Source organism: Gadus chalcogrammus, chromosome 2, assembly GCF_026213295.1.
Source record: "Gadus chalcogrammus isolate NIFS_2021 chromosome 2, NIFS_Gcha_1.0, whole genome shotgun sequence".
In the NCBI taxonomy this organism is placed as follows: Eukaryota; Metazoa; Chordata; class Actinopteri; order Gadiformes; family Gadidae; genus Gadus; species Gadus chalcogrammus.
The window spans coordinates 14,590,105-14,617,782 of NC_079413.1; the positions used below are offsets into that span (position 1 = coordinate 14,590,105).

Sequence of the window (27,678 nt, forward strand, 5' to 3'; positions counted from 1 at the left end):
TGCAAAAATAAATAATGAATACTCTGATAACTCTGACTGTTTTGATGGAGAATAAGCATTACATGTTTGGTTGGTAATATGGCCGTTCATCATCAGGCCTATTCCTGCTGCAGATGCGTTGCATTCTAAAAAATATTCGATTAAACGAGTACTCGATTGATGTCAGGGCAGCACAACACACAGATTTCTCTCATCCACACATTTTAGAACAAAATGTGCCTATCACAGTTGGAATACTGCTACAACAACCAAAGACTCACGACAACCTTAACGACCCATCCATATCAGTGTTCATTTTGTCAACTATTTTAGATTTAGTCTTAGTCTTATGACGAAAATGATTAGTATATTTAGTCACATTTTAGTCATTGTTTTCCTTTGTAGTTTTAGTCTACGAAAAGTCCTTACATTTTAGTCAACTTTAAGTCATTACTTATAGTCAAAATGTTCTCTTTTTAAACTAGTTCAATTAGGCTAACCCTATATGGACACCTGCTAAGTTGTTCCACTTCTCATTAATTTTTCCTTTTCTAGTTGCCTTATTAGGTCCTCCACAGTCGCCCCATCAGTCCCTGGCAGTCTGGTCCCTGGAGCAGCGGACCCTGGCAAAAGTTATTCCTTCACTGTTGACCCCTGACTGACTGGCCCTCGGCACACAAATCCCTGGATCACCCGCCACTGGATCACCTGCCCCTGAATCACCTGCCCCTGAATCACCTGCCCCTGAATCACCTGCCCCTGAATCACCTGCCCCTGGTAATGTGGCCTCTTGATTGCCCTCTCCGTCTCCTGTGATGTCCTTTTCAACGCTCTTGAAATCCACCTAAATTTCTCCCTCAATCTCTGTAACAATTACAAGGTAATGTTGCTGTTTTATGTATTTTGCCTTTGCATTTGCAACTACTGTCATCTCCAATGTAAGAAAATGAATTAAAGCAAAACATTTCTGTAATGTGAATTAAATCATCTGCCACAATCAGAAACCAATACAATTTATAAATGGATCTACCGGCAATTGTTAATTGGGTAGAAATGTGTCGATTATCTACATTGTGTGCAAATCCTCAGAGAATCCCTGCCTTCTGGTTGTTTTTTAAACTGAATTTACAAATATGAATTATGTAATCTCATTAGGAGTGTAGTCTATCCTTGAATTACATGAAATGGGGAATATTGTTAGCTGCATGGATCATACCGAAGTTTAATTTGGCGCAATATGTGTGGTCCGTTGCACTTGGTTCCGGAGGCACCCTCACAGAAGGGGGTTTCCTCCTCTTCGGTTTAGGGCGATGGATGAAAACTGTGTGTGGCTTATATCTTTAAATGATCATGGTAGAACATCTTGAATACTTTGATTTCAACACAGATGTAAGGTAAAAGTTAAGGTTAGGCCAGTATGCTAACACGAACGTGAAGCTTTCCCTCCAAAACTTAAAAACGTATCTAAGTAATAGTACTTATAGATAGGGTTGGGCATCGTTTGAATTTGAACGATTCCGGTTCCAATTCCGATTCCTTGTTTCGATTCCGGTTCCTACCGATTCTCGATTCCGATTCTCTTAAGAGGCAGGGTCAAAAAAGTTTACATGTTTTAAATGAGCTAGCTAACCAGAGGTCTTTCTGGATGAAATGGTCTGAACTTCTCCATGAATTTGAATTCAATGACATTTTTACTTTTTATGAACTTCATTTTGAATTTCTCACAGGGCTGTTTTGAACTAGGTAGTATATAGATATCAAATCTATGAAATAAATATAAATGTTATGAATTTTCTTTACATAGAGGTACACTTTTCACAAGATAGTTTAATTCACTTTTGAAAACGTCGAATTTAGACATCCTGCAGGTACTTAAACATGGTGCAGAATATCGAACAAACAAAGAGGAACAACTTGTACAACCTAGCCCAGATTAGCAGCAGGTACAGTATAAAATCAGAAACAGTTCTTGTTTAGGAAAATGATCATATCTGCCTTCTCAGGCAGTAGGCGTGAGCGTTCTGGACAGATAGTGTCTCCTGCAGTGGAGAACACACGTTCGCTGGGCGTAGATGAAGCTTGAACGCATAAATATGGGAACACAGAGTGGAGGCACGGCCGCCGTGAGGGACTCTTGACAGGTAGGGCGTAAAAGATTAGAGTGGGATTTGTCCTGAGGAAAGGCATCCGGCGCAGCGTTTATGACGACTCTTTTTACTCCATTAACGGCGTTATCCTATTAAGGAGCTTTAAGTCCCCGGACGGACGGACGGCATGGAGAATGAGATCCACCAACCGTTTACGTATTTGTTGCTTCCCCGATAGTGCGGTGCTAGGGTGAGGGTCGGAGCCGGAGGTAGAGGCAGCGGAGGTAGAGGCAGTGGAGGAAGTGGCAACGGAGGATGGCCGGCGCAGCGCGTCAAAGACGGGGCACTCAGTACCATGACCCCGGAGATGTTTGATCATGTTGGTGGAACACCCGCCTTTGCACGATATAATTGTTTTGCAAATGTTGCACCGAGCCGACTTGTCATTTATTTTAGTGAAGTTAAGCCACACTTTCGAGCGCTGCCGCACAGTTTCCATGTTTACGCGCGCACACACAGTTTGGCGGGTTCTCCGGAAGTGTTCGGCGGCTTCTTCTTCCGGTCAGCGGACTGGGCATCGAAACTAGGAATCGAAATTTAAAAATTTGAACGATTCCGGGAGAACCGGAATGTTAGTCCCGGTTCCATTCGATGCTCGATGCTCGATGCCCAACCCTACTTATAGATAGCTTTCAGATGCCCCCCTACCGCTCTAAATGTAAAACTGACATTTACAAATATGCAATAATGCAATAACAGTCAGACAAATACTAGTCAGACAAATGGTAAATACTTATTTACCATTTAATATTGAAATCTCTGCTGTCGTCCCATAGAATAACATTGAAAGCGCTGCGTGTTTGGAACTATTGAGGCTTACATGAACCACGTGACAACCACGTGACCACCCTGTCGGCGAGATCATAGCGTGTCGCAACTCTCTCTCTCTATAGCTCTGGCTGCTAAGAGACAGTGCACTAATTTATTTTCATGTTAATGTTCCAATGTAATATTTTGATTTTGGTTGATTTGGTTTGTTATGCTACCGAAATGAATAAATCTTTGATTAAGGAATATGATATGCATTTTTTCTTTATTATAAGTAAGAGCATTTTATGTTACGTATACTGTAGATAGAACCTATTCAGAAGGAAATTCAGCTTCTCAGAAGAATTGCCGCGTATCAAGTAATCGATCTTCGATCGATAAGATGAAACAACTATCGATTAATGAATTACTCGATAATTTGCATCCCTACTATAAACCCTATAGTATCTTGGGTATAAAGGCTGGGACGAATTTCAAAGTCCACCTTATGTTGAAGTATTAGACAGTGGCGATTCCCATTGAAACGAATGGCGCAGTGATTTTCTTCAAAACGAGAGCCGGTAAATTGTGAAAAATGAATTAAACTGTAATCAGACAACGCGGTTATATGTTATAGACCCTAGTATCTGTGGAATAAAAGCTGGGAAGAATTTCGAATCATGTACAATGCATAAAGTTAGCTCATAGCTGAGTGGACTATACCTCCCGTTGCCAAGTCGTAGCTAAGGTCCTATTTACTGGAGGAGTGAACAGTTGCATAAGAACCTTACGGGAGTGTACTGATTGGAAAATATCATGCATTTTGAATGTCCAAATAGCACACCACTAATATTTTCGTCCTGTCTCGTCAACGAAAACAAAATGACATTTCGTCATAGTTTTTATTATGACAGATCTATTTTTAGCTCGTCAACGTCTCGTCTTAGTCACGGAAAAAAGGTAATTGACGAACATTTTTCGTCATATTTTTCGTTAACGAAATTAACACTGATCCATATAACTGCCAAATTTACAATTTTTTTCTTTGTTGCGCAGATGCATTAAAAGAATAGATGCATTGTGTTCTTTTCCCCCCCCCCCGCCACGAAACACCAGAACCAAACGTCTGACCAATCAGGGGAACCGCTTGCTTGCGTAGGTCGTATGTTTACAAAGTGCTTAACTCTTCAATATTGCCGCCTGAAAACAAATTGAACCACGATGTTGTCAACAACCGTATCTTATTTGTCCTGAATTGGACCAAAGCAAGCAAACTGTACGGGTTGTAATTGACATACTAGGCTGTCTCCTTGGCAGCTGGCCCCCACCCAAAAACTCAATGTTTGATATTCCCCCCCTCACCTCCTCCTTCTTCTTCTTGCTCCCCTTCTCCTCAGTGTCCGGAGAGGTCTCGCTGGTTGCTTTCCTCTTGCCCTCCTTCTTCTTCTCCTCCTTCTCTTTCAGCTTCTGCATGAACTCTGCGATCAGGTCAGGGCAATCCAGGTTGTCCTCTGGCTCCCATGTGTTGTCCTCGCTGGACACAAACACAGAGAGACGGGTGGGAAAGAAGTGTGAGTAGCCAGATCATCCATCAACTGTGTGATGGTACAGTACAGGAGCAACAAGGTGCACCTTTATTAAGGACATAGAGCCGAGACTCTTCACAGGATGGAATGCTCAGGATATGCCTTCGATAAGAGTTTTTGTACAAAAAGTTCTTCAAATTTCATAATACTTCCGTGAAGTTGATGCCTATATCTGAGCTTTGAGGTTGAAACCAGACCATACCAGCCACAACTTGCATCCGGTATGTCACTTATTCGTGAGGTTAATTTCAGAAACTGAGATAAGCTTTATAATGGCATTGCAGTCAACAGTTCCTGTATCATCAAGCGATGTGAGCTGCAAGACACACAGTAGAATCTGGATTTGATCCTTTTTTCGACAAACATCCACCATGCTAACGTTTCCCTGCATACACACATTTTTTAAATTAAGCATAGATCGAGGGGAGGGCGCAACAATGTTCCCATGAGACGCAACCATCACAATGGAACACGACGGACAGGGAATGTGCGTACGGAGTGACGAGGCGGGAGACGTGGTACTCACTCAGAGAAGCCCTTCCATTTCAGCAAGAATTCCACTTTCCCTTTGAAAATGCGACGCTCCAGGACTTTCTCCACGACATACTCCTCCTCTTCCTCCTCCTCCACCACTGCTCCTGCAGCCGCCGCCGCCGCTGGTGGTGTTGTTGTTTTTGTTGCCCCCTCAACCGGTGGTGGTGCAGCCGCCTCCGCTGTCGACACGGTGGCCGTCGCCGGAGCCGGTGCCGCCTCCGCCACCGCTGTTGCCACTGGGGTCGCCGACGTCTCCTCCTCCACTGCCGCCACCACCTCCTCCACCACCTTCTTTCCCTTCTTTGATGCCGTGGTCGCCAGCTTGACCTCTAGAGATGCCGTGACTTATGAGAAAATGAGAAAAGAACAGTGTCAAAGTTGGCTTCATGATCATAAAAGGGGGGGGGGGTTGCAGACTTTGTGCCCATTCGTGTAAACAGTGAGTTTTAAGAGACGAAATGAATGAAATAATCCCCAAAAAAATTGGGGGGGGTGGAAGGGTAGTGAAGCAGTTTATTAAGGATCTATTTAAGGCTTTATATAAAAAAGGAGTTTCCCAGTAAATTAGGACAAATAAAACCTTCCATGCCCTGCTTTCCGGATGCAACTATTGATATGTTCAAACTTAAACCAAGACTAACACAAGGGAGCCTTCCTGTGGACTGTTGTACGGCCCTTACAAACCAAACCAAGGTCAAAGAATCCTGTCTCTTGCGTTTCCTCACTTCGCCTGTATCTTTGACAAAACGTTGCATAGACTAGGCAACGGCCAACTAGCACGTACGTACTACGCCTGCGTTAGAGAAAATGACTTCCTACCAGCCGGTATTCTGAATTCCTCTTGCACACGGCAAGGGTAAAACCTGCAGGTATACAAACATATGTTTGCATTGGACAATGGCTTCTGAGATAAAGTTCAGCTTTTGAAGAGAAAAAGAAAAACGCAATGTAGGCATCGATTAACAAAAGTGTGCACATGAAAATTGCCCAATACCTAAATGTAGACATGTCATTTAGTGGTTAAAATTCTAATGAGGGAAAATCCTTGGAATAAAAATAGTTCAGGATATAGCCATACAAAGTTGTTCCCATTATATACAGTGTAGGTTAGAGTAACAAACAATTGCGAATTGTGTAGATTCTAGACAAATTACCAAAACGGGCCTGCTGCAGAAGCTTACAGTACCTGGTTGGCAATGCTTACAGACGAGTAACCGAAAATTCGGGCTTTCCCTGAGGTCTCATTTAAAAAGGTGGAATGTGTAGGATTTAGTGACATCTAGCAGTGGGGGGTATTCAGTTGGGGGGCAAGTGGCCACCAACTGAATACCCCCCCCAACCCACTTTCCTTCTTTGAGTTACATAGCGATTATGATTACAGATTAAAAAGCATATAACCGCACATTCTTTGATGTGCGGTCATATGCACATCAAAAAATGGGAGCTCAAAAAATGGGAACTATAAACAATCAAATGTTTATATTCACCATGAAGGGGACGTTTACAAAAAGTTTGTTTGTAATGTTGTCTTAGCCATACGTGCTTAGAATATTAGCAAATTACTAATATGTATGCGCGCTTCAAACGTCTTAAAATGAGATGTAATGGACATTATTAAGATGCCATGTATTTGCAATGCTTTGTGCCATTATCCGAACGAATTGCATCCTCTTACTGTACTGCCTCGGTGTGATGGCGTCTAGCCTGCTGTTCTATTATATGTAAATTAATTCAATCTACATCGAGCTAAAATAAAACGCATGCACGAGTGTCATAAAGTCGAAACAAATGAGTTTGGATGAATGAAGATTACATTTACTTCGCGTAACGCTGCTTTTCTTTACTTTGGCATACACGAATGCCAAATCTATACATGGTCTGTATACTATTCAACCGCCAAATGTATAGGGACTGCATTAATCCAAACTCGTGCATGCTGGCCCGTTTTCGTTTTTTGAATAAAACCACAATGGTGCCACTGTGTGCACGATAGCCTGTGGAAGCAAAATGGCGGTTTGGTGGTAGCATAGCTGCTAACGTGAGCCTCACCTGAGAGAATGGGTTTTTAGTGCGCTTGCTGCTGGTACAGACTCCCACAGTAGAACGCCTGTACTATTCGAGAGATGTATCGAAGATTGCACAATGTCAAATTGGTGCTGGCTGAATTTCTTCTTGCAGATAGCTATAACGAGTGTTGCATACAGAGTGTGATGCAACTGCGCCCGCCAAGACCGCCCTCAGGATGTTACGCGATGACGATGAAACCGGGGAAGGGATGGTCCCTTTGTATCCCCTGATAAATGTGTGCGTGTGTGTGTGCGTGTGTGTGTGTGTGTGTGTGTGTGTGTGTGTGTGTGTGTGTGTGTGTGTGTGTGTGTGTGTGTGTGTGTGTGTGTGTGTGTGTGTGTGTGTGTGTGAGTGTGCGCGCGCACGTGTGTGTGTGTGTGTGCGTGTTAACATAGATTTGGGTATTGTATTTGTATATATTTTTATAATGCCCAGTATTCTTCTTCGTTTACAGAAATTATTAATATATTTTCTTTTATTCAAATTATTTCATGTCCAGTTTCTGTCTCTCTTACACTTTTTATTTGTATACTGCATTGTTGAAGCAGCCAGCGACAGCTGCTGTAATCTTGAATATGTGTGTGCATTGTGTAAATACTCAAAATTTACGTGAATTATACATATTTGAGATCCAATCACTTACAAATCTATATAGGGTATTTTAACAAAATTGTATAACATAGAATTGTTATTGTAATTTAACAATGGCAATTCGTTGGCTAATATGTTTGTGGCAGATTATGGGCAAACAGTAGGCCTGAATAGAGTGGCGAAGTCACGCCTCTTCCGGTAGAGCTCATGGGACCTATGAGATCGAAAAATATGAATGGGTGTCAATGGAGAGAAAATAATTATTTTCTGGTCCCAGTCTTTATATGACCTGGATTACACATATGTTGTTTGTGGATTTGAATGATAATTTTTCAGGCAAAGAAAACTAAAAATGTTCGTGAAGAAGAGTGATAATTTTAGGTTTTATGTGAGGCCGCTTTGTGAACTACAGCTCTTCGCTGCTCTCGACGCATATATACGTCACAACACCCGCACTTGGAACTCGGCACAGAGATGGCGATCTCTCTGCCCCACTTCACCGCTGTTTCCAAGGGGAGGATAAAAGCATCGAAAGAGGTGAAAACCATCATAAGTCAGGGCACGTGCAAAGTTTCAGTTATGCCGATGGGAAGATTGTCGGTCTTCTCCACGCCAGTCGCAGGGAGCGTGACGTCACATACGAGCCGTGTAGTCTTTCTCGTTGTGTTTTCTCTACAGCCTTTATCTGAACAATTGCACAATAAACGGTTGAACTCTTTGCATGAAAAATTATCATTTAAATCCACAAAAAACATATGTGTAATCCAGGGCATATAAAGACCGGGACCAGAAAATAATAACTTTCTCTCCGCTGAAACCCATTCATATTTTTAGATCTCATAGGTCCCATGGGCTCCACCGGAAGGGGCGTGACTTCGCCGCTCTATAGAGTGGCGAAGTTGTTGTTTGTGGATTTAAATGATAATTGTTCATGTAAAGAAAACTAAACATTTTCTTGAAGAAGTTTGATAATGTTAGTTTTTGTGTGAGGCCGCTTTGTGAACAACGGCCGTTTCTCAATTGTGCTGCGTTTTAATATCCATCCGTCTCGGAGGTCCGAGGACGTTGCCTAGCGACACGCACAAACACGCCCCTTTTCCTCGGACGGCGATCTCGCCATCTCGGTTGAACTCAGTGGTGACCGAGCAAAATTCCGAGACAGAATTGAAGATGGCTGCGCCCATTGTGACTTGAAGTATGATCTGTTTTCATTGTGCTTGGACCACTTTGGTGGTTTAAATGGCAATTTCAATCACTCGTATTACTGCAATACTTTATTGCGTCCGTATCTCTGCCTATGGCCTATTGCCTACTTATTTTGGAGCGCCTGGTCCTCTGCCAATGCTACCGCGACAACAGCTTTCCGGGTGGAGTCCATGTTTTCCTCCAACGACCGAGCGAAATAAAGTGTGGGCGTGGCGTCAGATCCGAGATCCGAGTCGGTTCGCAGAGAATACTCGAACAGCTCGGACCTCCGAGACGGATGGATAATAAAACGCAGATTCAGACTTTATTGTCATTGTGCAAACTTCTACAATGAAATTAGGGTGGTGCTCACTACCCATAGTGCAAAATAAAGGGCAAATTAAAGCAGTGCAAATAGCAAAAATACAAGCACAAACAGCAATAGGAGGCTGGTTTTTTGTTTGATATAATTTGTTTATATTGTTCAGTATGTATGCCTACATGAGGCCGTATCACAGTTAACAGACGAGCTGAGGTGGTGACGTCATCGAGGCATCTATTAAAGGTTGGGTATGGGATTGGCGAAACGCCAGCAGATTTTGAAAATAAACAACTCAAATGGTCCTACCCCCTCTCCTTCAACTCTGACTCTGACTCCACCCATTCCAAGTATGGACGCGCAATCATGCACGAGCGCAAACATAGATGCTCGAGAGTGAGCCATTAGCTAGTTAGCTAGCTCCAGTAGCTACCGCAGGATAACCACAAACAGACGCTTGCTCTGGGTCACAAGTTTTGAGTGCAGTATGAGTGCAGTATGACTGTTTGATTGACGTACTTACTGTCCAATGCCACTCGGTGGTTCTGGAAATCATCAGCTGGAGTTTTTCGAGCCCTGCCCGTTCCACAGATGATTGACTTGTTTAATTTTCAGGTCAGTACTTCTAACTCAGTGGCTGTAAGTGGGTTATGATAAGGATTTCAAGTAACTTTGCAAAAATGGCCAAAAAAGAGAATTCCATACCCAACCTTTAATTAGATGCATCGTCCGCGGTGCTGGCCAATGGAGTCGAACGTCACCACTGGCGGCCATCTTACCACAGTAAGCGGCTCACCAATAACATTGTGTTGGTACTAGTGATTCGTGTACTTCAAAATACTTCAAGTCAATTTTCAACTGATTTTCAAACGATTTATTTTTGTTATAAACGTCATAGATGTAGGTATGACCCTACATATTTATGAATAATTGTTAGGTTCTTAGAAAAATAGAATAATGTTCTAAAATAGGTACAAGATTTCCCTTTACAAATATACATCAAGAAAGGCTGCATGTTGAAATCCCCACCCTGTACAGAGATGCATTTATGTAATTATAACCATGTGTTTTCATATGAAATGAACATTAAACAGAACAGATAGGTGCAATAAATACACACATGCACAAGTTATTCATGTTATTTATGTTAAATCAATATATAGGCTACTAAAACTCAGCAATCTATTGTGTTGGTAACTACACTCATATCTGTCTACAGTCAATTAGACAAAAACGATAAAATATGAATATAATATGTGCAACCTTTGTGGCTGTTCAAGACACACTGAAGGCATGATGCCACCATAGGTTTGCAGAGAACTATAGACAATATGCACACTGAAGGCATGATGCCACCATAGGTTTGCAGAGAACTATTTACAATATGCACACTGAAGGCATGATGCTACCATAGATTTGCAGAGAACTATATAAAATATGCACAATGAAGGCATGAGGCTGTAAAAAGTGTAAATGCCCCCACATCCTGTCAAAGTCCTCACTCCTGAAGTGGTCACTGCAGAGCAGTGTCCTGTCAGAGGCAGCAAAACCATCCCTTCTTAGGGCAATTTCCCACTTTATCCTCATCGCTCTGGCTTTGGGAAACATAAAAAAAATGAGAAATGCACCCAGACATATTAATTATTGTCAACATTTTCAATCAGTATTTAAGATTAAAGGTTGGGTATGGAATTCTATTTTTTGGCCATTTTTGCAAAATTACTTGAAATCCTTATCATAACCCACTTACAGCCACTGAGTTAGAAGTACTGACATGGAAATTAAACAAGTCAATCATCTGTGGGACGGGTAGGACTCGAAAAACTCCAGCCAATAATTTCCAGACCCACCGAGTGGCATTGGACAGTAAGTACGTCAATCAAACGGTCGTACTGCACTCCCCCTCCCCCACTCCTCGCGCGACCCCTTTGTGCTTGTACTCAAAGCTCGTGACCCAGAGCAAGCTTCTGTTTGTTGTTATCCTGCGGTAGCTACTGGAGCTAGCTAACTAGCTAATTCACATTACACTGGAAGACAACCCTAAACTCCAACCTAGCTAGCCTGGCTCGCTCTCGCGCATCTGTGTTCGCGCTCGTGCATGATTGCGCGTCCATGTACTTGGAATGGGTGGAGTCAGAGTCAGCGTTGAAGGAGAGGGGGTAATAAATAATAATATATATTTAATTTATAGAGCACTTTACATTCAGAAATCTCAAAGTGCTACAGAGTTTAAGACAGAGAAACAAATAAAATAGAAGGGGTTGTTAAAACATATAATACATAAACAGTAAAAGGGAAATTAGCAAAAGGCTTTTTTAAAAAGGTAAGTCTTAAGTAAAAAAAAAAAAAAAGCTGTTGTCTGTGGGGCCTTCAGGTGGTCAAAAATTATAATTTAAATCCACAAACAACATATGTGTAATCCGGGGCATATAAAGACTGGGACCAGAAAATAATTACTTAATTTTTTTGGATAACACATGTTTGTGGATTTGAATGATAATTTTCATGCACAGAAAACTAAACATTTTCATGAAGAAGTTTGATAATGTTAGGTTTTTTTCCAAGGGGAGGATAAAAGCATCGGAAGAGGTGAAAACCATTATAAATCGGGGCATGTTGATAGTTTCAGTTACACCGATGGGGAGATTGTCGGTCTTGTCCACGTCAGTCGCAGGGAGCGTGACGGCACATACGACCATAGGCGTAGATTACGGGGGACGGGGGGGACACTTTAAAATACGAATTTTGTCCCCACCACTTTTAAAAATGTGCAAACCAATTGCGACTGAAAAAAATTCCCACATACTCAACCGAAATCGTCAAGTCTAAAATCATGCGATAGGCGCGCACAAAGACATCATTTATTAGATAGGCCTACCTAATAAACCGTTGGAACGCACAAGACCGGAACCCATAGCAACGCCGGTAAACAAACCCCGAGAAGCCCAATCCGGGGTTTGAGAGCTCCCCGCGCTACGGCCATCCGGAGGCGCACAGATCTTTTGGCCGTGATATTATATATACAATTATATACAATTATATACTATTATATACTATTATATATTATTATATATAGAGCTCCGAGAGTCACAAACGGCAACAATCACTTTCTCCTCCATGCTGCAGTTCACCCCGGACTGCACTGCACTGAGTTTGACGGTTGAACGCTGATTGGCTGTTACGTTACACATGTCACTTAGTGGCCATTTGATGGCTGTCATCAAATGGCCACTATTGGCTGTCATCACGCGAAATTAGCATGTTTGCGACACTGGATAACGATATGGATACATCATCTAGCCTGCATGTGGAGGGCCACATAAGGCAAGAAATTTAGTTTATGTAAACTTTGCTGCTGGTTCTGTTTGCTCGTGATGACCTGGCCAAAGGTTACCCACGGTCCTAAGCGATTGTGATCTGATTCTGGTTGGTGCTCCAGCTAGTATGCATTGTATATATAGATTGCAGCTAGTAGCAGCTACACACGGTGCGATTGCTACGCCAATGTGGTTATATTTGTTTTGTTTGATTGAGATATGTGACGACTTGGAGCCTGGTAGGCCTATCCTGACATAAATATGTTCTCGCATAACCTGTGTGATTATCCTGAACTGTAGGGGATTTTATTTGCGGGCAATTTGCTTATGATGTTGTAACGAGTGAAGTATACATTGGTCCTTCGCAAGTGTTTACTGGTGGTCAGGATTTAGCAGATGCAATTCTCCTCTGGGCGCTTTTTTTAAAAAAAATTTAATGCAGCATAACATATCCCTTGCTCGTCTTCAAAAGGCTGATGCTCAGTACCTCGTTTCATTTCGTACCCCCTTTACAGTGTAGCATTGTTTGTCTGGTAAACTTTGTTGATGTCTAGATAACTTGCCAACACTGTTCTTTGTACTGTGTGTATTAGTATTACATATCCCGAGCCAATACCCTGGTGTTTCCAACACCGTTTTTGCAAAACAAGCCAAAACACAAACTGTGGTTTTGAACTTTTATTGTTCAAATAGGATTTTCAACACTTTCTACACTGTAGAGCATATTGTAATGCAGCGTTGAATGGATGAATAGCTTACATAAGAGTACCCAGCACTTTTCAAACCACACTCAAGCTTATGGTTATTGTCCCCACTACTTCTAAAAACAAACTGACGCCCTTGCATACGACACATGTAATCTTTCTCATTGTGTTTTCTCTACAGCCTTTAACTGAACAATTGCACATTACACGGTCAAACTCTTGACATGACATTTTTTCATTTAAATCAACCAACAACATGTGTGTAATCCAGGGCATATAAAGACTGGGACCAGAAAATAATTACCTTCTCTCCATCCTATTCATATTTTTTATCGGTCGATCTCGCTCTACCGGAAGGCGCGTGACTTCGCTACTATAGGGGTAGGGATTGAGCGTAACCCGCCCCAATATAGTTTACACAAGAAGGTGGTGAAACCTCACCGAAGTTCTGGCATGTAGAAACAACAGGAAACAAAAAAGCAATGGGTTTCTCTTCCCCTTCCCCGTCTTCTGGGGCATTTTCTGTCTTTCAACAGTGACAAAAGGCCATTACATTAACAGAAGAAAACACTGGTGAGTGTGATTAACACCTAAAAATCTATCTTTAAGTATGGTATTTTCTTATATTTACTGTTATGTTTATTGTATTTACTGAACGTGAAGCCTTTTTAATCTTTAATATAATTTGATCAGGTTGCTAATTCTATTAGATATTTCCCATGTTTTGAACCGCTAACCCTTTTAAAGACGCTGATGGGTTGATGATTTGTTGATGATGTGTTCATCATAATGAATTTTATTTTTTTCTGTTACAGTTATGTGCGAACACAATGGCGAGCCAAGTGGAGCTCCTCTTGAGAACACTGGAGGATCTCGAAGAAAAAGAGCTGAGGAAGTTCCACTGGTACTTGCATCAGGAAGACCCTTTCCATGGATTCTTGGCCGTCCCCAAGAGCTGTCTGGAGAGGGCAGACAGAGAGAGCACGGTGGATGTGATGGTACACACCTACGGCCACCAAAGAGCTGTGCTCATCACAGGGAAGGTTCTGGAAAAGATGAAGAGGAACGACCTAGCCCAATGTCTTTTAAACACACACTCAAGACAACAAGGTTAGTTTCTCCAGGTTTCTAGGTTCCAAAGATAAGTTACGAGGATCTAAACTACGGCTTAAAACACAAGTTATGTCGGTTTATTACATTTAGCCGATGAGTCAGAGTGAAGGGCAGAGTGCTGTACAAACAGGAACTCAGGCAGTCTTAACAAAAGTTTTTTTTTATTTGACACAAATGAAGTACAAAACAGTTATTTGGAAGAAAATAACCAAATAAAGGTAAAAATAACATTAGGATGGATGATTTGGCTCAACCTAAGACAGATATTGTGGTTTTGATGTTTTAAATGTATACAGATACTCACCACACACACACGCACACACACACACACACACACACACACACACAAACACACACACACACACACACACACACACACACACACACACACACACACACAGACACACACACACACACACACACACACACACACACAAACAAACACACAAACAGACACACACGCCTATATTTACACACACACACACACACACACACACACACACACACACACACACACATATGTACACACACAAACATATATACACGTATACAAAGATTATGGAAAGAGTGTAATTAGCCCAATTTGGGAGGGGTGGTGGGGAAAATCAGTAGTGAGGGCGAAGCTAAACAGGAAACCAGAGCTTGAAGCTATATCTGATCAGGTGTACACGGTGCCAAGGGCAAGAAGAACCAGACAGGTCAGGATGACCTGGCCTCCTGAAAAGTATCAGATTAATAATCTACATTTAGAACTTGAAAACATGCAGACTCTACTAAGAGATACTATGGCAGGCAAAATCCAGAACAAATGAGCAATAAGAATTCATGGTCATGGGGGTGGGGTTGGCTGGAAGCCTTGATGAAATTGATGAATAGATCAGTAAATGACAATGAGACTCAGTTTTGGTTTTCACAAACAAGCTTATCCAATAACCATTATTGTTCCTCTGTCCTCACCTATTAGCAAACCAATTAATTATTTCCACATGACAGACCACCACAAATTAATCTCAAGCATGACTTTGACAATGAACACGAAGTAGACGATAAACAATGAATGAAAGTTATATGCATCTATTATTATAGTTATTATGTATAGAATAAATACATATTAACTGTCGATATGGATAAAAGATACATCCTTAAAAATAATTAAGTTGAATTTCCCCCCATATGAGCACAATGAAATGGACTCTCCCAATGAGTCCCATAAGCAGCCATCCCTGTAATAACAAACATTTAGGGCTTGAGTAGTATGTAATATGAGTGATGACGATGAAGTCACTATTTTTGTGTTTGTTTCAACAGCTCTGTTGAAGCCAAGTCAAGAGCCTCAACAACTTATAATATCATACCAACGCATACTCCAGTCTAACCTCCAGAGTAGGTACATGTGCGTACCAGAAGGCTTGTCAAAGCAGAGAGACAAGAGACACCTTGATGATATCTACACCGAGCTTTACGTCACAGAGGGGAGTGACATGGGCATCAATTGTATGCATGAGGTCAGGCACATTGAGACGACCTCGAGGAAACTGCAGGGAAGGGACAAACCCATCATGCTTGGGGACCTATTCAATCACCATTCGGGGAAATACATACCAATTAAAACTGTGCTAACCACTGGAATTGCAGGGATCGGCAAAACCTTCCTTGTTCGAAAGTTTATTTTGGACTGGGCTGAGGGAAAATCCAGTCAAGATGTGCACCTGGTGTTTCCCTTCACGTTTCGCCAACTGAATTTGTTGAAGGGGAAAACGTTTTGTCTTTCCCAGTTGATTCATGCATGCATCAAAGAAACTGTAGGCATCGACGAGAAGGCCCTTAATGACATTTTTGCGACTCTACAGACGTCAGGAAACTCAAACTATGACAAGAGTGTCTATAAAGTCCTTCTTGTGCTGGATGGCCTGGACGAGAGTTCCCTCAAGCTCAATTTTGCCGGCAACGATGCCTTTTTGATTGACATCACTCAGCCAACCACTGTGGATGAACTGATGACCAATCTCCTCAAAGGGAAGCTTCTTCCCTCTGCCCGCCTCTGGATCACTTCACGGCCCGCAGCAGCCAATCAGATTTCTGCTGACTACATCGACAGGGTGACAGAGGTGAGAGGGTTCACTGACCAACAAAAGGAGGAGTACTTCAGGAAGAGGTTTAAAGAGGAGGACTTGAGCACCAGCATTATCTCCCACATCAAGAAGTCTCGCAGCCTCTACATAATGTGCCACATCCCAGTGTTTTGTTGGATCAGCGCCACAGTACTCGAGAAAGAGTTTAATGCCCAGGGACGAGAAATTAAGCCCAAGAATCTGACGGAAATGTACACACATTTCCTTGTGTTTCACATCAAGCAGACATCTCTGAGGTACGGTGAAGAGAGCACTCTCCAGAGCGTTGAGGCGCTCGCAAAACTGGCTTTTGACCAGTTGGAAAAGGGTGCTCTGATCTTTTATGAAGAGGATCTAAAAAACAGCAGCATTAGCTTCAACAAAGCCTCCTTTTTTTCTGGGATGTTCACACAGATCTTTAAAGAGGAGAGTGGGTTGCATGAGAAGAACATGTTCAGCTTTGTCCACTTGACCATTCAGGAGTATCTTGCTGCTGTCCACGTGGTCTTGACACAAATCAACAACAATAAGAACGCATTGAAACCCCAAACAACTTTCCAAAGTCTGCGAATGCATTTTAAAAAGATAACATCAACAGACATCCACATCATCGCAGTAGACAAGGCTGTGCAGAGCTCCAATGGACACTTGGACTTGTTCCTCCGTTTCCTCCTGGGACTATCACTCGAGAGCAATCAGATTCTTCTGCAGGGTCTACTGAGGCAGACAGACAGCAGCTTACAGAGCAAGCAAGACATAGTCAACTACATCAAAAAGAAGATCAGGGAGACTCTATGTCCAGAGAGAAATATGAATCTATTCCATTGTCTCAACGAGCTCAATGACCATTCTCTGATTGAGGAGATTCAACGGTATCTCAGCACAGGAACTCTTTCAAAGATTAAACTCGCTGAATCCGAGTGGTCCGCTCTGGCCTTTGTGTTGCTGATGTCAGAGGAGAAGCTGGATGTGTTTGACTTGAGTAAATATAATGGGTCAGAAGTTGGCCTTTTGAAAATGCTGTCATTGGTCCAAGCATCCACAACAGCAATGTAAGTACACCTCGTATTTAGATAGACACTTTGGAGCAATTGTAATTTACATACAGCTATACAGACGATAGACAGCAAACTAACCCAAATGCAATTAGCATATATTGATATATTGATGTGCATGTGTTTGATTTCTAATGCAGACTTAGTCGGTGTGAACTCTCTGGCCAATGTTGTAAGGCTCTGGCCGTCACAGTCACCTGCTCTGACACTCTGAAAGAGCTCGACCTGGGAGCCAACAACCTTCAGAATTCAGGGGTAGAACTGCTGTCTACCGGACTAGGAAACCCAGACTGTAGACTGAAGACCCTCAGGTCAATGTTGCTCACTCAACCTATGACCACCTTTAATAATTTATGTGAAAGCTTACAAACATTACATTTTTTATGATTGTTTGATTACAGTGTTTTCGTTTATTAGTGCAAATAAGTATTTTTACATTATATGTCGTTTTCACCTTTTTCTATCACTACATTAGTGGCCCAGCTAATACCTTGTCCCTCACCATATGTACCTCATAAGGGACAGGTTAACCCTCATAGGGTGTTCGTGTTTTTGTTACACAGGAGGTGCTGCTGGGTCTGGTGGACCCATTGCATTTTAGGCCTTTTAATTCAACATAATCTAACTTTTTTTTTAAATACTCACCAAATGGTTACCTCAACCCAATTGCAAGTAATATAAACAACACATATGTTAAATTTGATCCCTTTACCTTTGTTAAATCACATTTATGAATAGAGGTGCCACTCGTTTTTGTTTCTTTTTGTATTAAAATGCAACAAAATAAGGAAATGCCTCATAAAACAGGCATAACTGGGAAATAATCAACATCATTAGAAATTGAAACATACTCAATAACATCTGTCTGAACAACACATTAAAGCCTTTGAACACAGCCATTATACGTATATCAGACTATACCACACATGAGGGGCAGAGTCTCACTGTGTGTGTATTGCATATGTATTTTTTGCACTGGTTGCATGTATATTGTGTTTTTCTGTCCATCATGGGTCCACACACTTCACAGCGTTTCTTTTTGGCTGACGGGCTGGTCCTACATCTGGCTGCTTGCGGGTTGTTTCTGGGGCTGACTGCTTGCGGGTTGTTCCTGGGGCTGGCTGCTTGCGGGTTGGTCCTGGGGCTGGCTGCTTGCGGGATGGTCCTGGGGCTGGCTGCTTGCGGGTTGGTCCTGGGGCTGGCTGCTTGCGGGTTGTTCCTGGGGCTGGCTGCTTGCGGGTTGGTCCTGGGGCTGGCTGCTCGCGGGTTGGTCCTGGGGCTGGCTGCTCGCGGGCTGGTACTGGGGCTGGCTACTCGCGGGTTGGTCCTGGGGTTGGCTGCTCGAGGGCTGGTCCTGGCTGCTCACGGGATGTTCCTGGGGCTGGCTGCTTGCGGGCTGGTCCTGGCTGCTCACGGGATGGTCCTGGGGCTTGCTGCTCGCAGGCTTGTCCTGGCTGCTGAAGGGCTAGTCCTGAGGCTCTTTTACGTTTCGGAGCTGGCTGATGCTCATCCTCCTCTTCAAACTCGGTGTCAGACTCTAAAATGTTATCCTCACTTTCCGAAACTATTTCCTCTGCATCACCATCAAAACCCTCTGTCTCTTCAAATATCAACTGTAGGGCAGTCTGAACAGAGAATCGCTTTGCCATCTTGATCAGTTGTGGTATGGAACCACGCTGACAGAGCTTTTTTATAGTGTCAGGTCCCCAAGCTTGATAGTGTTGGGTGCTCCAATTTTGCAACCTTGTGCGGGATGCACAAGGTTGCAAACAGTGGGTGCACACTGTGGGTGCTCACACCAAGGGCCCATTCACCTGCTTTACTCTTTCCCCCTCTCTCTCTCTCACACACACACACACACACACACACACACACACACACACACACACACACACACACACACACACACACACACACACACACACACACACACACACACACACACACACACACACACACACACACACCCGCACCCACACCCACACACAGAGAGGAAGAAGGGAAAATTAGGGTGCACAGAACCTATGATTTCCACACTTAAAGAGCTCCGGGTCCACTGGACCCGAACACCCTGTGTGTAATATAAATGTGATGGGGGGGTATACAGGGGGGGGTCATTGAAAATGTTTTCTGATTCATGTTCCTCACAGAAAATGAGCCAAAGCCAATGAATCTTAGTTCAAAAAAATAATTATTTGTATCACTTTTATAAAGCTAAAAACTGAAAACGGGTCCCACAGGCCCGAACACCTTATAAGGGTTAAATACAATTCTTTAAGCCTGGATTCGCCGTAGGTTGTATTTGCTAAAGTGTGCGAAAACCACGCGTACCAGTTATTGTGGTACCAATAAATACAAATACTAACCTCTGCCAATATGCTATGCCCAGGCTGTCAGGCTGTCAACTCACAGAAGAGGCTTGTGTTTATCTGGGATCAGCTCTCAACTCCAACCACTCCCATCTGAGAGAACTGGACCTGAGCTACAACAACCTACAAGATGAAGGATTTGAGAACCTACTATCTCAACTGAGAAATCTCAAGATACTGAGGTCACCCAAGGACATCTACTACTAGATATACTTAAAGGGCTCATGTTATGCCCCCAGGTGTGGGTGTGATTAGCTTGTACAAGCCGCTTGAAAATCTGCCTTTTCCTGTGTTTTTGTGCCATCACAAGCGGGCGTGTCCACCTAGATGTACGCTGGATAGATCAGTCTACCAGCCTACCCAGTGGACTTTAGCAAACGTTGCTCATCTATCCTTCATATATCTGGGTGGACACATCCACTTGTGATGTCACTATGGCACAGGGAAGGAATGATTTTCAAACGGCTTGTGCCAGCTTATCACACCCACACCTGGTGGCATGACATGAGCCCCTTAATGATCACATTAAGTTACACATTAATATGTGTAACTTAAAATGTGCATGTAGGCCTACGTGGTGAACATTAGAATGGTCACCAGAATTCCTTTTGCCACAATAACCTTGTGCTATACTGCTCAAATGATTATCACATGAAAATACTGTCGCCGTATTCTTAAAATGAATCATTATGAAAACTCCTGCAGACTGAAGAACTGCGGGCTGACCGGAGGATTTCGCAATGTGGTCTCAGTGCTTAACTCCGGCATCTGTAGGCTGACGGAACTGGATCTCAGTGGAAATGACCTGCATGATCGAGGAGTGAAGCTGCTCTCTGCTGGACTAGCGAGTCCAAACTGCATGCTGGAGGCACTCATGTCAGTATATGTTTAATAGCTTATGAATCCCAATACACCAAGTTTGGTGAAAACCTTTCAACGTTTCAATTTTTTTTAGTGTATTGTCATTTTATATTATATTATTATTCACAAAATGAGAAGTTATCTACAGTATTCCATTCAAACATCACAGACACTCAATCTGAATACCCTAAATTATAGCCTGGCCTGGTCTTATCGTCAGTCTGTGCATGTACAGTAAGTCAGAGTTATTATATGAATAGAAAAGTATATGTAATAGTCATATGGGATGTTATGCAGGTTGTCCGGCTGTGTGATCCTAGAGGAAGGCTGTGCTGCCCTGTGCTCGGCTCTGAGCTCCAACCCCTCCTATCTGAGAGAGCTGGACCTGAGCTACAACCACCCAGGAGAAGAAGGGATCGCAACGCTCTCTGCTGGACTGGAGGACCCCCTCTGGAAGCTGGAAACTCTCTGGTATGTGGCTGCATTTCAATACTTGTTTCTATGTGGTTCTACTCACTCTCGCTTCCCAAATCTTCAGATTTTCTAGTTGATCGACCACCGGGGTATAGTGAACGAGTATGCAGGTATGCAGGAAATAGTTTTGGAAATGTCTTCCTGCATAATGCAGGAATAAGGCGGCATACGCAGCATAATTGTCTTCAACATAGTTCTCCACAGCATCCTCCACCTCAGCATGTTCCTCCTCAGCAAACTGATCCTTATCATAATACCAATTAGGCAGAACTCTCTTTCATTTGGTGTTTGGAGAAGCATCAAGTGCTTTTGAGCTGAGTACTTGTTTCATATGCAGTGTTGGTAATAACGCCGTTTAGAAGAACGTTACGTAACGCCGTTATTTTTTCAGTAACAGATGTAATCTAACTAATTACTATTTCCGACGTTACAACGCCGTTACCGTTACTGTACGAAAAATGCAGTGCGTTACTATGAATTGATTGAATAAACTGCGTAATCCGAACGCACCCCAGGCTCCTAACACAAACTGCTAGTGAGGAGACCGCGCGCCACACACACACAAACGCACACACCAAACCGATTCGATGAAGCAGCAGAAATGGCGAGTCCGGAGCAATCTGATGAAAAGTTGGCATTTTCTGTAGTATCTGGCAGATGTTCCACAGCCTTTGCAACCAAGCAAATTGAAATCCAGGCCCCATCCACACCAACCCGGGTAAATGTAAAAACGCACATGCGCAATGAAAATGATCTCCGTCCGCACTATCGTTTTCATATTGTTTTCAGAATGTTTTGCATCCACGTTCCACACTGAAATTATTTTGATAAACAGTCGTCATGGTTACGTTACTCCGCCACGCCTCTCTGTTTAGATTACAGGCGTGCGATCAGATGATATTTACAGTTGATCAGCTGGTTAATCATTTTCGACCCGGTCTTGTCCAGAAACGCCGCTCGAAGTAGGCGACGGTTTGAACTGTCGTCTTTCGGTTTGCTTTACTATCACTTAAGAACATTAAGTACAGCGCTCGCCTCCGGCGTTGGAGCAACGAATATGTTTGACTCAATATGTCGAGTTGTTTCTGGAGATAAATTAGTACGATGTACAGAGAGATCAATAAGATCACAATAAATATAGTGCAAACCTTCATAAACAAATGTCTCAGAAGAATCGTGAAAATCTACTGGCCGAACAAGATCAGCAACAACGATCTGTGGACAAGAACAAAACAACCCACAGCAGCAGACGAAATTGGACGAAGAAGATGGAGATGGATCGGGCACACATTACGCAAACCAGTGTCAAACACCACCAGACAGGCTCTGACCTGGAACCCTCAAGGGAAGAGAAGCAGAGGACGTCCTAAAAACACCTGGCGCCGGGACCTCCAGGCAGACACCAAGAGACTGGGAGGCACCTGGTCGCAGAGAGAAAAGAACGCCAGTGACCATGAACTCTGGAGGTCCCTTGTCGACGGCCTATACCCCAGCAGGGGTCCTACAGGGCACTAACAGAGAGATCCTCATTTGCATTTCACCTGCCATTCTTTTGATGAGCTTCTCGGTCTCTAGCGCAAGCTTGTGGCAGTGTCATGGCAGTGTCATGGCAATCGAACATCATCGTTTCTGAAAGCCTCCGTCTGTGTCCACCCTACAACGCGAACCCAGCGTTTTCAAATTTATCCACATCAGCGATCATTTTCGAAAAGCATCGTTTTCAGTGTCGGAATTCTCCGTTTTAGTTTGGACGGAAGGACTAAATGGATGAATATTGATGCATTTGTAGATTTACCCGGGTATGTGGACGGGGCCTCAGTTGGAAACATATCAGGGCCTTGAATGGGCAGTTCAACCATTTAACACATTAAGGCCAAGTGAAAACTGCTCAGAAAAATCCAAATCTTTCACCTATAGCAACTTTTTTCTTTTTTTAAAGTAACGCAAATAGTTACTTTGCCTGGTAACTAGTTACTTTTATTATAGAGTAATTCAGTTACTAACTCAGTTACTTTTTGGAACAAGTATTGAGTAACTATAACTAATTACTTTTTTAAAGTAACGTTCCCAACACTGTTCATATGTAAGCCTGTGGTTCTTTCTACAACCCAACAAATAGAAAGCATTTGACTGATAGTCAGGAATAGTGGTTCTGTTGATTACACACATCAATCTTATTTTTTGTCAATAATAATCCATGCTTTTTACCCAAGCGTGGACTATTGTGGCCATTCCAGGATCCAACCTGGGCCTGCGAAATGTAAGTAGACCTGATCGCCTCATCAAGTCACATACCACCATTTACCTTCTCTATACTATCATGGTCTCGTTCAGGCGTGTAGCAACCAATAACGTTATAACGGCCAATAACGTAATAACTGCCCATAATATAATAATGTTAATGTAATAAAGCCAATAATTGCCAATAAAGTAATAAGTTGATGAGCCAATAACGGAATAACTTTTTGCCATTCAATTATTGGCTGGTTATTACATTATTGGCCTGGTATTAAAGAAATCCTTTGAAAATGTAATAACCGAGCAAATAATGTTAACTGAGGAATTTTATTTTATTTTTAATTTCTGTAAAGAATCTATCACACTTAACCTTAATATTGCATCTTGCAACATATACTTAAATCTCTGAACTTACAGATACCCCTCCACCCTCCTACCCCCTCCGGAGTTGGATACAAGGAGTACTTGTAGCGTCTTAGAGTACCATATTAAGCTCTATATAAATTACATTTATTATTATTATTATTACTATAATGGAACCCTAAGAGTTACATAAAAATCTAAATGGACTCTTTGCTCCTTAAAAGGTCCCATGACATGCCACCAGGTGTGAGTGTGATTAGCCGTTACAAGCCGTTCTGAAAATCTGGCTTTTATGACATCAGAAGTGGGCATGTCCACCTAGATGTGTGACGAATAGAGGAGCAACGTTTGCTACAGTCCACTGGGTCGGCTGGTAGACTGATCCATCAAGCACACATCTAGGTGGGCACACATCTGTAAGGTCAGATATTTAAGCATGCGTTGCAAGGTGCAATATTAAGGCTAAGTGTGACAGTTTCTCTCCAGATATTGAAAATAAAATTAAGTGATACCTCAGTGATTACATTATTGTCGTAGTTATTCAAGGTTTTTTTTAAGACAAGGCCAATAACGTGTTAACCAGCCAATAACGTAATAAGTTATTAGCCTACATTATTTGCAAAAAGTTATTACATTATTGGATACGTTATTTGCTTTATTACATTTCAATTATTAGGTTATTGGCAGTTATATGTTATTGGCTGTTTTTACGTTATTGGTTGCTACATGGCTTCCTATATACAATTACCCTCCTGCTATTAACTCAAGTAAGTTTTCGTTGGTTGAAATCCCATTTGATTGAGTTTGTTAGTGTGGCTGTAATTTATTGTTAAGTGCCAAATATCATCACATGAAAAGGAAAAATAACAAACAAATAGTAGCCTAAACCATGAAGTTGCGATAAAATGTATAAGGGATCAATGCCGTTTTGATTTAATACTCACTAATAGGCTACACTTCACGGCCAATTTTCCCCTTTCCGCTTGGAAGATGCATGTGAGCTGAAGATGGACGTGAATACAGCCGAAAGAAGAATCCTCCTGTCGGAGTGTAACCGCAAAGCAACCCTGGTGCCGGCTGAACAGCCGTACCGACCTCACCCCGAGAGATTTGAGCAGTGGCAACAGGTGTTGGGCACCGAGGGTTTGACTGGTCGTTGCTACTGGGAGGTCCAATGGAGCGGAGTGGTTCATGTTGGTGTGACATACAAAGAGATAAGGAGGGAAGAGCAGAACGATCACTCACGTCTTGGGTGGAACAACAAGTCCTGGATCCTGAATTGCGGCAAACCGACGGCCTGGCACAATGGCAAGGGCTTTGCGTTACTGGCTGTCCCCAACTGTAAGGAGAGATTGGGGGTGCACCTGGACTGGCCGGCTGGAATTCTATCCTTCTACAACATCCACCCCGGCAGGCTCAAAATGGGTCACATTTTCACGTTCCACGTCACATTTACAGAGCCCCTCTACCCAGCGTTTTGGTTGGCGGGCCATAATTCCTCTGCATTGTTCTGCAAGGTTTCACCTGTATATCAAGTTCACTATCGGAGGAAATCAATCATCAAGGCATAAAACATCATTTGGACTATTTTGAGAAAAGGACTGTTGAAATGTTTATTTATTTTTTACATCCAAAGCTTGATCTTATCATGCCAGTGTGAAGATTAGCACAATGCTTGTGATATCATAGTCCTGACTGTTATGCATGTGTTTGGTTAGCTTGATTGTTTGATGCATGAAGCTCTCCATCAAATAACCGTTTGTTCATGCTTCTCGTTCACCTTTGCTTTTGGGGAGAAAGCCTGGTGGTTCGGTTGCATTGGATGCATTTGAAATTCCCGAGGTTCCCTTTTTTTTTAGAAAGAGGGTGACCCACCATCACCCCTACAGGTTCGGGGGAGATTGATGAGCCAAGATGCCTTGCCCTTAGCACCTTCTGTTTTTCTAAATGTTCTCAATTATATACGTTGCTTTCAATCCTAGGCTTAACATGTTGCAAGAAGCAAGGAATAATACATATATCGTGAAACCTGGAATAGTTGAATGAGACATCTCAGTGAAGCCAATGCAACGACAATGAGCTATGACCTGCTTACGACCTGCATAAAAAGAACAGTACAGTGCTGCCATCTTGTGGTAGAAAAGAATAGGTGCAGTTAGTTTAATGGAGTGGTTCGAGAAATTTCAAATGAAAAGCATTGGAATAAGTCCAAATCTGTAGTTCTATAAGTAGCTTATACAACAGCTCTATTACATAGAGTAGTCAAAGGCATCGAAGGTATCAGTGGCATAAAAAACAAACAACAAACAACGTGCAATAGACTATTCTAAATATTAAAGGATAATTAATTCACAGAGACAGAAAGAGACAATATAATTACCAATTAGGGAGTTAGAAATTTAGTTTGAAAAACGAAGTGGATATTTGTGGAGTTTTAGGTGCGCAGTGATTCAGTTGGCGGCAGTACCGCTACCAACCAAGAGGCTGTGCCAGGGTGTCGATATTCGATATACCTTGAGTGGAGCCACCCTATGATGTAATTTGGCTTTAAACATTTCTTAACTTCAGAAAGTGTTTCTAAGCAACACTTTATCGGATATATTACATTGTATATCGTTTTGGGGACATGGCTTGAAGCAATAATTCTGTAATTTGAAGATTCAAGATTTCCATCCCTTTGTTAGATGTTTTGGTTGGTGAAATGACTGATTCTGACAACAGAGGGGGCAGTGGAGCACATAATCAATAAACGGCTTTAATGAACCAAAATACATTTCAATTGAAAACACGGTAAATATCTTCTCTTTAACATTATACGGGGGGCAACCGATTCGATGAAGCAGCAGAAATGGCGAGTCCGGAGCAATCTGATGAAAAGTTGGCATTTTCTGTAGTATCTGGCAGATGTTCCACAGCCTTTGCAACCAAGCAAATTGAAATCCAGGCCCCATCCACACCAACCCGGGTAAATGTAAAAACGCACATGCGCAATGAAAATGATCTCCGTCCGCACTATCGTTTTCATATTGTTTTCAGAATGTTTTGCATCCACGTTCCACACTGAAATTATTTTGATAAACAGTCGTCATGGTTACGTTACTCCGCCACGCCTCTCTGTTTAGATTACAGGCGTGCGATCAGATGATATTTACAGTTGATCAGCTGGTTAATCATTTTCGACCCGGTCTTGTCCAGAAACGCCGCATCCACGTTCCACAAGAGGCTGTGCCAGGGTGTCGATATTCGATATACCTTGAGTGGAGCCACCCTATGATGTAATTTGGCTTTAAACATTTCTTAACTTCAGAAAGTGTTTCTAAGCAACACTTTCTGGATATATTACATCGGATATATTACATTGTATATCGTTTTGGGGACATAGCTTGAAGCAATAATTCTGTAATTTGAAGATTCAAGATTTCCATCCCTTTGTTAGATGTTTTGGTTGGTGAAATGACTGATTCTGACAACAGAGGGGGCAGTGGAGCACATAATCAATAAACGGCTTTAATGAACCAAAATACATTTCAATTGAAAACACGGTAAATATCTTCTCTTTAACATTATACGGGGGGTAACCTCATTTAAATGATCGAAGATAAAGAGGTACAGAGATAGAGGACAATTTATTATTTAAAGGAGTTCACATGCGTGGGCTCGCACCACTGCTTATCACTACATTTAATTAAACCGACATCCCACATTGTGATCAATATGATGGCTCTGCCATCAAAACCATCATCATGACCACGTCACAACAGAGACCAATTGCTAATTTTAGGTTGAGAGAGAGAGAGAGAGAGAGAGAGAGAGAGAGAGAGAGAGAGAGAGAGAGAGAGAGAGAGAGAGAGAGAGAGAGAGAAGATTCTACACTAAATTAAAGAATTAATTTTGCTTCCTCAATACCATCACTTTGTG

General features: G+C 42.4%; 2 protein-coding genes across 2 annotated transcripts in view; one reads left to right on the forward strand and one right to left on the reverse strand.

The window, feature by feature from the left end:
* The window catches only part of LOC130402008 (chromobox protein homolog 1-like), a 32,430-nt gene extending 26,850 nt beyond the window's left edge, over positions 1-5,580 (reverse strand). The window contains exons 1-3 of the mRNA XM_056606081.1: positions 5,574-5,580; positions 4,986-5,337; positions 4,236-4,407 (exon numbers count right to left, since the gene is read on the reverse strand). Coding sequence (XP_056462056.1) covers positions 4,236-4,407; positions 4,986-5,337; positions 5,574-5,580 — 531 coding nt within the window. The remainder of the gene's footprint in view (positions 1-4,235; positions 4,408-4,985; positions 5,338-5,573) is intronic.
* Positions 5,581-13,607: 8,027 nt separating this feature from the next.
* On the forward strand, positions 13,608-27,469 carry LOC130375454 (NACHT, LRR and PYD domains-containing protein 12-like). Its single transcript, XM_056582384.1, has 9 exons — positions 13,608-13,749; positions 13,992-14,286; positions 15,598-17,452; positions 17,596-17,766; positions 19,845-20,006; positions 20,530-20,700; positions 20,983-21,156; positions 23,373-23,419; positions 24,751-27,469. The coding sequence occupies exons 2-9, from the start codon at positions 14,007-14,009 to the stop codon at positions 25,329-25,331; spliced, it is 3,441 nt and encodes a 1,146-aa protein (XP_056438359.1). The 5' UTR covers positions 13,608-13,749; positions 13,992-14,006; the 3' UTR covers positions 25,332-27,469.
* Positions 27,470-27,678: the final 209 nt, after the last annotated feature.

Bases quoted from the DNA above. Each gene is read 5' to 3' on its own strand.
- LOC130375454 (XM_056582384.1), top strand. From the start codon at position 14,007: ATGGCGAGCCAAGTGGAGCTCCTCTTGAGAACACTGGAGGATCTCGAA. The intron at 17,453-17,595 runs GTAAGTACACCT...TTTCTAATGCAG, and splicing joins CAAGCATCCACAACAGCAAT to ACTTAGTCGGTGTGAACTCT. The intron at 20,701-20,982 runs GTCAGTATATGT...GATGTTATGCAG, and splicing joins TGCATGCTGGAGGCACTCAT to GTTGTCCGGCTGTGTGATCC.